This window comes from Cryptomeria japonica, chromosome 3 (genome assembly GCF_030272615.1).
Source record: "Cryptomeria japonica chromosome 3, Sugi_1.0, whole genome shotgun sequence".
Taxonomy (NCBI): Eukaryota; Viridiplantae; Streptophyta; class Pinopsida; order Cupressales; family Cupressaceae; genus Cryptomeria; species Cryptomeria japonica.
In genome coordinates, this window is record NC_081407.1 from 98,326,367 (window position 1) to 98,337,934 (window position 11,568).

The following is an 11,568-nucleotide window of genomic DNA, read 5'->3' on the forward strand; positions in this document are numbered from 1 at the left end:
CTTCAAAATGTGTACTTTTTAATCCTTGCACACATAATGGATCCCACATCATGCGTTGTTACTACTGAAAAGCCAAAACAATAGCTATATGCAATTAAGTCGCATACAAAGACAACAACAAGAAAACTGTCAAAATGTATTGTTTAAGATCTACAGGTGCACAAAATTAGATTTAATGACTACTTGTCTGCTTCTCCTAATTTTTAAATGTAACTAAAAATTTAAATTTTTTTTTAAAAAATATTTGTAGGCTATGTTCCAATTTTCAGTTACATTTACATAAATCCAATATGAAAAACTCCCTGAATAACACCTCTCAGCCTAATTATCTCATACATTCGATATTTAGAAAATAAAGTTAACGCCTCACACCATGGCTGCAACTTACTTCAAATTCACATGAAAGTTGAACGGAAGGTGGGATTTTTGTGAGAAGTAATAATGCAATCAATCCCAAGTACAGGAAAAATTTACAAACTCAAAACAATCTTGGCAAAGACATCTTTTTCAATTTCTCGCGACACACTAAAACAAATACCAACAAACAATAACAATCCAATCGACTATGCCGCCCTTTTGCAGGCCTGCAATGATCTCATTACACTCCGCCAGCTCCATGCCAAAATACTTATAGCTGGTCTTGAACATGATTACTTTCTTGGTACCAAACTCCTTAGTTTCTATGGTCTTTATGGTAGAGTGGACAATGCACGCCAAGTCTTTGACAAAATACCACACAGAGATATATACTTGTGGAATGTAATTATTAGGGCTTGTGCTAAGAATGGGCTCTGTAGAGAGAGCCTTGAACTTTATCACCAAATGCAGGAACACGGCGTAAGGCCAAATGAATTTACTTTTCCCTCTGTGGTCAAGGCTTGTGCGGAACTATTGGCTCTCGAAGAAGGTAAAGGATGTTCCAGTCTGTTGGCTCTCAAAGAAGGTAAGGGGATTCATGATCAAATTGTTAGATTTGGGCTCTGTTCAAATATATTTATAGGTGCTGCTCTCATAGATATGTACGTTAAACTGGGAAGTCTAGAAGATGCACGCCACGTGTTTGACAAAATACCCCACAAAGATGTAGTTTCGTGGACTGCGTTGATTGCTGGGTATGCACAAAATGGAGGAGATGCTACAGAGGCGTTAGTTTTGTTTCATCAAATGCAACAGGATGGTGTAGTTTCAGATCCTATTGCCGCGATGAGCGCTCTCCACGCTTGTAGCCGGTTGGGTAACTTGGAACAAGGTAAGATGGTTCATGGGTATGTTAATAGAAGAGAAATTGAGCCAGATGCTGTTGTGGGTACTGCACTTGTAGACATGTATGCGAAATGTGGGGTTGTTGATATTGCACGCAAAGTGTTTGACAAAATGTGTATGAGAAATGTGGTGTCTTGGAATGCAATGATTTCAGGATATGCACAGAATGGGTATGGCACTGAGGCGTTGGAAATGTTTGATCAGATGAAGATGACAGAGGTGGAACCCAATTCGAGTACCATGGTGAGTGTGCTATTGGCTTGTGCTCATTTAGGAGCTTTGCAACAAGGCAAGCAATTTCATGATTATATAATTAGGAGTGGATTTGATTCGAGTGTTCTAGTAGGAACGTCACTGGTTGACATGTATTGTAAATGTGGAAGGGTAGATATAGCAAGACAAGTTTTTGATAAAATGCCCGAAAGAAATGTGATTTCATGGAGTGCGATGATTGCAGGATATGGTATGCATGGACTCGGGGAGGATGCTGTTGCTCTCTTTTCTCAAATGCAACAGACTGACCTGAAGCCAGATCATGTCACCTTTGTTTCTCTGCTGTCGGCATGTAGTCATGCGGGCCTGGTAAAGGAGGGTTGGCAATTTTTTGAGTGCATGAGACGAGACTATTGCATACTGCCAGTAGAGAAACACTATGCATGCATGGTGGACCTCCTTGGACGAGCAGGGTGTTTAGATGAAGCGAAGGAACTTATCAGAGAGATGCCTCTCAAACCTAATGCTGGTGTGTGGGGAGCATTGCTTGGAGCGTGTAGAATCCATGGCGATATCAAACTGGGTGAACTTGCAGCAGAACATCTTTTTGAGTTGGAGCCTCAAAATTCAGGTGTTTTTATACTACTGTCAAACATCTATGCAGCTGCTGGCAAGTGGGATGCTGCAGCAAAGGTGAGGAAAATGATGAAAGAGAGACGAGTGAAAAAGACACCAGGATGCAGCTTGATTGAGATGAATCATAAAGTTCATGCATTCTGTACGGGAGATAGATCACACCCGCAATCAGAACAAATCTATGCAATGCTGGAGACTTTGAGTCGTCAGATGGAGGAAGCAGGGTATGCACCGGATACAAATTTTGTACTACATGATTTAGAAGAGGAAGTGAAGGAACGTATGCTCTACAGTCATAGTGAGAAGCTGGCCATTGCTTTTGGGATTATTAATACCAGTCCTGGAACCCCTATCCACATCATAAAGAATTTACGTGTGTGTGGTGATTGTCACATTGCATCTAAGTTCATTTCCAAGATTGTTAAGCGTGAAATAATTGTTCGGGACGTAAATCGTTTCCATCACTTCAAGGATGGTTTGTGCTCATGTAGGGATTACTGGTAAGGGATGGCATTGAAGAGTTACAAGAGATATGAACTTGCATATCCACGAAGTAATGCTTATAACATGCTAAGGCTGTGTACACCTGGCAATCTGTGTGTCCCTATTGTTGTGCTTGAAGATCCAAGGAAATTAAGACCAAGTGCGATTAGAAAAATTTGAAAGCCCACACGAACTGGCCTACACCGAGCAATTTATTGTCTAATATGGTAATGGAAGTTGTAAAGCATACAAGCAACTATATTTCATAGCTCCTATAAGGGGTTTTAAGAAGGATGTTATGGCAGTTGTAAACTTCTTGGGACACCATATTTGATTGATGGAAATATACAAGGGACTTTCCTTTCTAGTAGACTTTGTCTCTCCGTGGGACTCTGAGGAAATTTAGGACTAAAGGGTATGTTTTTTATTGTTTTAGTCTCTTTTATGTTTTTTAATTTTTATGAATGTTTATTAAGCTGTAACTAGATTATTTCCTTAACAAAGGGTAGTGAAAATGGCATGCAAATGTTGCATATCTTTCTTAAATATTAAAGGCAGAAATTTGAATGATATTTTTTGTATGAATTTCTCAACTTGTTGAATTTAACATTGTTTTGGCATGTCTCTGCAGTGTAATACACTTTTGAGTTCTATCCAAATGTATCGTTCTCAATGAACTATTTTTCATAGATTTGGAATTTAGTTGATAGTAGTCCAGTGCTAAAGCCATTAGTGAAGATTTCAGCAAAGGATTTCAGGTTCACCTATACTTAATGAATATTGAATTTGTTCCTATGATTTCGTACAGGAGTTCAGGTTAACTTTGGATCTCTCTTACTGGATTTATTAGTCACACCCTTTCTGGCTGGAATATTTTCATTTTAGCCAATTGTGACAGTTGTAAAGAGGTGCAGACTGATCAGGAGGTGAGCTTTACAGGTGAATTTTTATGACTACCCATGACTTTTACAGTGGGGTGGTTCTGCTGCCAACTTACTCTAAAGTTCTAAACATCATCTATTTTCAGAAATCGGCATAGGCACTTGATCCTTTAAAAAGTTCTGTGCCAAACACAATATGATTAGTGGATGGATGAACTTGTAGTAAGTTCTCATGCTTTCATTTCCTCTAATGGATCTTCTTCAGGCTTTCAAACATGGTGGAGAAATGAAAGCAAGTTGTTGTTGAAATAGCAGAGGTGTTAGACTATTGAAGAGGCAATTCCGGCACTGCCGAGCAAGATACCAGAGAGTAAACTATAGGAGACAAATGTGTTTTACTTGGATACATACTGATGTGCATCACCTTGCAGATGTGATGATTGGAATGACTGGGAGAATCAATGAAAAGGTCCACCATGTTATTCATCGTTCCCTGCTTGTGTGAGTCAGTTACAATTGGGACTGCTTATTTCTGTTCATGTATCATAATGTATTGACGTAGTCTTTGTTTAGTTCTGCTTATTTTTCATGTTATCTTTGTTTAGTCCTAATGTTATCTTTGTTTAGCAATTCACGTATCATAATGTATTGATGTAGTCTTTGTTTAGTCCTACTGATTTTTAATGTTATCGCTTTGCTAATTATGAAAATGCACAAGCTCCCTATTTCTAGTAACTATCATCAAATTGTGGCCAAGAATAGTAACTCCCATACCCTGAAGGGAAGAGATATTTGCAGAGATGTGGCGATATTCAGTAGGCCTTTAAGACCATTGTTTTGTATGTTAATATAAAATTTCCATTAATCCTTTATCACTTTTCAATGTTTTCATGTTAAGTTCAAATGTGTTTGTAGTGTTCTTCAGAAGTGTTTTGGAGTATATTTATGTATATTTAATAGATTGAAATTCAGGCTTTGGCTTGAGTTGATGGGGAACAATTTTTTTGCCATTAACCTGTGATGAAAAGTTGTTTGCTCATCCATCTTGTCTAGTGTAAAGAAACAACTTCTAACTTGAGGAATGTTTTGATTGCTGCTCTAGCCATTTTGTCGATCCCAATCCCTGTTGTTTATATTCTGTAAGAATTATCTGCCTCTTTGTGCATTAGAAATTTGGGAATGTATAAAGGAACATAAGCCCATCTTTTTCTTTTGCACAATTACTTTAGTGTATACTATGTCAAGTTACTACGCATCCTTCATTGCCTTCCATTGTTTAATAGCTTTGAATATCAATAAGGAAGGCTTTTCATCGACACCAATTTGTGTTGATATTTAAGATTAAGAAAACAAAGATAAAACAAACAACAGATTGATAAGACCAATGAACACAAAACATCAAATTTACATGGTTTACCATGATGGCTACATCCATGGGAAAAGCAGGGGAAAACTCTGTTTTATTAATTCTGTCTATACAGTTACAGCTACAACAGTGTCATCAGCTATTTATTACATCATCTGCACAATAAATTATAAGTCTCCAAAGTAGAAGCCAAGGACCACCAATAGAAAAACAAATAAGGGAGTTGAATAATCCATGAGTGTTGGACTTCACATCCAACAATCTCCCACTTGAAGTCCAACTATTGCTGCAAGGAAAGTTGCTCAGAGATGTTCCCCACTTTACCAGGCTTATTTGTCACATCTTGACAAGGTTAAAAGAGGCCCTACAAAACTCAATCTTCTCATTTGAGACTACCTTCATCAATGCATCAGTCGGATTCACCTTTGTATGTATCTTTTTAACTTTCAGCTTGCTCTTTTCAAGAACACTCTGAATGAAATGATATCTCAGCTCAATATGGTTTGTTCGATTGTGAAGTATGGCATTCTGGGCCAAATGATTAATGCTGTTGCTATTTGTTGTGACATTTTCACACATTTCCCCATTGCAAATGGGGACCCCCCCCACTTTTTGCTTTATTGCTTGGGGTTTCTAGTTAGGTGTTAGTCCTTAGTCTTTAACCTTTCAGTGGGAGGAGGTTAGCTCAGGTTGTCGACACACAAGATAGAGGTTAAGTTACCACGGTTTGTCATGGTCAGTGTGTCTTGATGACATCAAGTAATCCAACGATCATTGAAAGCTTAACGAGCAAAATTATCTAGGAGAGCATGTGTTGATGTGTATTTTGTACATGACCAAACACAGAATAAAATACCCAGAGGTATCTTATCCTCTCTTGAGTAAAGTTTCCGAATGCTGAAGATATTGCAAAAAGGATCAATCGGAGAAACTTCAAGGTTCTGTTATGTAGGTTCTCTACTCATGGATAAGCACTAGTGGTCGTTGTGTTTACTGTTTTTCAATGGGCCTTACGTACTTTTAGGGAAAGCTTGTTCGTGCAACTACTTTTCAAATGAGGAAACAGGATTCTCCTAATACTAATTGATGTTTCAAAAACGATCAAAAGATAAAGGTTCCAAGGAAGTGAGACTAAACTAATCCTAAGAATGACTTAGTGATGATTGGTCTTGATAGAACTCTACCAATTTCAGTATTGCCAAGAGGTTACAACTCCACTGGAATTGGTGTGATCTTCTAAGGGGATTCAATGATTTTCAAATCACTAAGGGGATGGATACTATCAGTAAGATACATATCAATGCCTCCAACAATGATTGAACTTTTTAAACAATCTCAATGTTTCCAGTTGACCACACAGGGCTTTCTTACAATCAGTAAGGACCTAGTGGTTTGGGATATGAGTCTTATCAAAGATCAAGCACAACATTCGTCCTTCAAACTTAAAACTTAAATGCTATCTCTACTAAGAGTGATTCAAGAAGATAAACAACCATGAAAATAGCCACAAGGATTGCAATAAAACACCATAACTTCAATATTTTATTGATCTCATAGCCAAATAAAACAACAATTGTTCAACTTTCTCTCTTCACTACTTATTTCTCTGCTGCTGACAATATTAAACTTATAAATTCTAAATTTCTCTCTCTAACTCTCTAACTTTCTCTCTTTTTAAAATGAAATGAGTGAGGGCTTATATAGCACTCTCTAATACAATGAACGGTCTGGATCAAAAGAAGATCGATGGTTGAGATTTTGACACCTAAACCCTAATTAGGGTTTGTTACAAAAAAGTCCCCATTTAGATAAACATTATCAATCCATAGCCAATAGGAATTGGCACAAATAGCGAGGAGACATAGCCCAATAGGAATTAAGTTGCCACATCATTTTATAACAACTTTTCATCTAGAACTTTGTTCCCTTTCCTATGCTTTTTTCTAGCATATTCAATGAATCTGGACGCAATCACCTCAATCTCAACAATGGGAATCTCAGGAATATTCTTCATTCATTCTTCCATGTGGAGGACTTGATCAAAAGCAGTGAGAAGAGTCGTCTCCCACCCAGACTCAAGTTCTTTTGTCTTTTCGATTAGGAACATAGTAGCATACATCTGATCTCGCTGCCTTTCTTTGACAATGCTCTCTTCCTTGCAAAAAAGTTTTTGATCCTGTCTTCCAACTCTTGGATATCCACATATGTCTCGATCTCAATCCTTCTATCAAGGATTGTACACAATACCTCAAACACCTTGTCTTGAATAGGGTGGATGGTTCCCTCAACTTGGCTGCATCTGGAACTGATATCTTCGAAGAGAACTTCCTTCATCTGGAGCAAAGTTGACCACTGCAGAAGGCTATGGGCTTCTCCATCCATTATCTTCTCTTGTGCTAGAATTTGTCTCGGTGTCCTTCTTATCACTTGCAAGACCGAGATGACAACATTTCTAGTGTGAGTGAATGCATCTACAGTTACCAATAGATTATGAACGATCTCAAGAACCTGGATAGCCCGATGGACTGTCTTCATCATCCTTGTTGCAAATTCAATGGCAACCTTGTAAGATTCATCAATCCAAGAACTCATGAGTTGGACCAAGCTCTTTACCCTTTCTGCCTCATTTATTGATTCAAGGGGAAGTGCATGCAAAGGAGATATTCCTGGATCCTGTCATCTCAAAGGTTGATTAAGATGGCTAAAATAATTCCTCCAAGCATCGATCTCTCTTTCTAACTTCTTATTGTTTTCCATTTCTTCTTTGAGTTTGTCATTAAGTGCTCTCACTGAATCAGTTGCTTCTTCCATAGCCTGCTCGGAGGTAAGTGGACCAAGATCAACTGTCTCTAGATCATATTCTTCTGCTAGAATCTCATCCTCATACTTGTCTACCACTGGTGTGGCTATCTGTACCTTTCTGGATCCTGCTTCATCTCTAATTACTTTTGACATCTTTGTGGCCTTCCTCTTTTCGATCTCTTCATGAGAATTTCCTATGAGACTTTCCAAGTCGAACACTTGTTCTTCCTCTTCGACCACAACTACTCTTGTCAGCCTTTCTTTTAGCCAATTTGGAATGGAAGACTTCCTTTCCCTCACTTGTATTTCTTTAGGCAGAGGTCTATCTTCCCTGAAAGGAGATGTTGCTTCATCATCATTATTTTCTTCTTGTTGTTCATTAGTACCAACCTGGAGAGATTGACTCGATGAATGCTGAGGTGTCTGTCCTTTACCTTGTTTATCATTCTGCACCATGGATTCCATAGACTCATCAATTTCATACACTATTTGCCTCTGACCCTCTCCTTGACTTGCTTCCTTCTCATGCCTGGAAGATGTACTCGGTGGGCGATCAAGATTCACTTTTTGTTTCTTCTTGGAAGGCTCTCTCTTCTCAGGTCCTTCTTTTCTCTTTGATCCCTTAGAATGAGAAATGCACCATGCTTCTTCACGAGTTCTTGTGCCTCCGGTGATAATCAATGATGAATCCCTCCTTGCAATGTCCTGGTGATATGCATCGTGAAGGTGTCATTGATTAGCTTGTAGTCATTCCTTGGTGGATGATGTAGTTGAATATAAGAATCACAAGCCCTTATTTCTCGGGATCCTCTCCCAACAACCCCTCTGTGAGGTAGCCCTGCATACTCAAAACTCCTGACTAGGGAATATATGACATATGAACTCATCTGAAATGACTTGGTAGGGGTTAGCCTCCTCAACTGCACGTCTAGGTTGTTGCTAATGATCCTAGCCCAATTGAGCATTCCCTTTCCTTGGACGATCACTTGTATAAAGAAGAACATCCACTTGTTGAAGAAGAAAGCCTGAGAGGCACATGTAACCCGATTGAGCATGGTTATTAAGTCCTTGAATTCTTCTTGGAAATCAATTCTGTGCGGCGTATTGGGGATCTTGCTCAAGTGAGGTCTACTCTTGAGTAACCAATTCTTGTTGATGAAGTTCAAACATGTATCAGGGTCATCTTCGTAAATAGATCTAGGTCCTTCCAAGCTCTTGTAGATCATGTCTCTCTGCTCCAGGAGATGAAAAGCTTCACTTATAGCTTCCTCTGAAAGGTAGGCTAAGACAATTCCATCCTTGGCTACGATCATCCTCGAATGTGAATCATAGTGCCAGGCACATTCAATCATCAACTCGTGACACTTGACTGCAGGAGGGAAACTTGCGGCCTTGATGATGCCACTCTCAATTATCCTCTTGGCAATGGGCGACGGCTTGCCGATGTAGGGCGCTTCCCGAAACTTCTTCACATTGAAGTTTCCTAGATTGGTGTCTCCAATATTGCTCCACTTGGACACGACCCTGGTCTCCAAATCATCATTCTTCTGATCTTCCTTGATGAGAGCCTGCCGGGTAGTGGATCCACTGGCCTTGGGGGTTGTCATTTGATACCTACACAAAAGGCTTAAGTTAGGTTTGAGCATAATATCTTAAGGTAGGAGATTTAAAACCTTTCAAGGAAATAAATAAATATCAATTTGAAAATAATGTGATAAATCCTTAGAATTATGAATTTTCAAATTAATATTAATTGTGAATTGAAATCAGATTGTGAAAGACTTAGTCTTACAAGGATTGATATGGAAAATTAAATCAAATCTTCAACATGCTTTCAAAATCTGATTGTACATACCTTCCTTTTGATTTTTAGCTATCAACCTTGAAAAAATGGATAAAGGAAAATGAGAATTTGTTGGATGAAAGGTCTTTATTCTGAATTTTAGACTCTTCCCTTGGATGAATTAACCTTCAATCAGCTTCCAGCAAGGAATTCGCCTTCAACCAACCTTCAAGTATTCTCCAAAATCTGGAAATTAACCTTCAATCTGCTCAATTTCGCACCTCCAAATCTGCTCCTTAAATTCACAAGAGAGAAAATGAATGAATGACAAATGATTTCAAAAAAACACCTCTCCTTTCTAGGGCGCTCACCTCACTTTACCCTTAGGCCGACTTGGTAAATGCTTAAATAAATAAAATAAAAACCCCTCTACAAGCCGACCGACCTGATTTATAAAGCAAAAATGAAATGTCTTGAGCGCCCAAGTGTGGATTTTTTATTTTTAAGATAATTTCAAAGCCTAAAGGTTGATTTATTTATTTATTTAAGGCTTAGAAAAAGTTAATTAATCAATTTATTAGTGCCCTAGCTCTTGTGAATTTGTCTTAGTCCCCAAATGAGATTTAATTAGCAAATTTAGTGAAAAGATATAGGTAAGCCTAGTGGATGCTAAAGTTTGATCAAGGCTTGATGAAGGCACATCCTCCATAGGCACTAGAATGTTCAAAGTATGAATGTTCAAAGTATGGAGGCTTGTTTGAACTTCCAACCTAGGTTTATTTACTCCATCTACCATGATTTTCACAACCTTGATTTGCCACTACATCACCTTCACAACCTTGATCTGGTCATCATGTCTTTGTCTAGCCCAAATAAGGTGAAAAATAGGCATCTCCAAGGATTTCGCCCTGGACCCTTTGGAAGGGTTAGGAGCGATTTTCTTGATTAGGCCTCAATTACTCTATTTTTTTCACTCCAAAATCCTCTTAAAGGTGAGCGTATGCTTGTTTTAGCTCAACAAAAGTCTAGAGACTCATCCTTTTAGCCTCTCACATGGGCAAATTAGGTGATAATGTGAATTTCACTCTGGACCCTTTGGAAGGGTCAGGAGCGAAATTCAAGTTTTAGGCTTGATTTTACATCTCCTTCACTTTCAATTTATCTTGCAAGGATTAAGTAACCTCCCTCCAGTCTTTTCATGCCTTAGGAATCAAAATCTTGTCTTGACACAAAGGGGAAATAGTGATCTTGATGAATTTCGCTCTGGACCCTTTGGAAGGGTTAGGAGCGAAATTCACTTTTTGCTTTCCTATTCACACTCAATTTCACTTTCTTCACTTCATTTCATCTGGACTCCCTCACATCGAATCCACTTCCCAACTTGGCAACATTGGTTTGATCTTCACAAGGCCTAAAAGGTCAAATTCGCTCAAAAACCTAGCCAGGGACAGGACCTATCTAGAATTTCGCTGTGGACCCTATCTAGAATTTCGCTGTGGACCCTTTGGAGGGGTCAGGAGCGAAATTTCAATTTTAGCTCAAAATTTGCATCTTTGGTGGTCAAGAGTCTGTCCAAGGCAATCCAAATGGCTTCTCTCACCCTTGTCTAGGCCTGACTTCACTCAAGTCTTGGAGAAAAAAGGTGGTTTTTAGGGTTTTCGCTCTGGACCCTTTGGAAGGGTCATGAGCGAAAATCTTGTTTTAGGCTTCTTCCTCCATCATTTCATCTTGAATCAACCTCAAAAGGCAAGAAAACACTTCTCCTCATTCATCCAAGCTATAAAAACCCAAGTTTGACTTGATTTTGTTAGGAAAATAAGTGATTTTGGGAATTTCGCTCTGGACCCTTTGGAAGGGTCAGGAGCGAAATTCACTATTTGGCTCAATTCCTTCAAATTTGAATGATTTCTAGCAACTTGAAGCCACACCTAAGGACCTCTCCTATCTCAATTCACTCTAGTCTGCAATTGCCTTGGCATAAAATTGAGGAAAAAAGGTGGTTTAGTGAAATTTTGCCCTGGACCCTTTGGAAGGGTTAGGAGTGAATTTCTCATTCTTGACTTGATCTTTCATCTCTTCAATCTCATTCCTCTTTAGAAGGTAATTAAACATCATTCTTCACCCAAGGGACAAGGTTTGTG

The 11,568-nt window shown here is 38.7% G+C and overlaps 1 protein-coding gene across 4 annotated transcripts; it reads left to right on the forward strand.

Annotated features, from left to right (window-relative positions):
- Positions 1-277: 277 nt before the first annotated feature.
- On the forward strand, positions 278-4,048 carry LOC131046024 (pentatricopeptide repeat-containing protein At3g12770). Of its 4 annotated transcripts, none has more exons than XM_057979665.2 (3): positions 278-3,010; positions 3,404-3,534; positions 3,742-4,048. In XM_057979665.2, exon 1 carries the CDS (start codon positions 442-444, stop codon positions 2,614-2,616), a length of 2,175 nt encoding a protein of 724 aa, XP_057835648.2. In that variant the 5' UTR covers positions 278-441; the 3' UTR covers positions 2,617-3,010; positions 3,404-3,534; positions 3,742-4,048. The 4 variants fall into 4 exon arrangements, with proteins under 4 accessions (XP_057835648.2, XP_057835649.2, XP_059074065.1 ...); XM_057979666.2 differs by having other exon boundaries at positions 278-1,249; positions 1,418-3,010; positions 3,404-4,048; XM_059218082.1 differs by having other exon boundaries at positions 3,227-4,048.
- Positions 4,049-11,568: the final 7,520 nt, after the last annotated feature.

Excerpts from the sequence above, each read along its gene's own strand:
- LOC131046024 (XM_059218082.1), top strand. The coding sequence starts at position 442 with ATGCAATCAATCCCAAGTACAGGAAAAATTTACAAACTCAAAACAATC.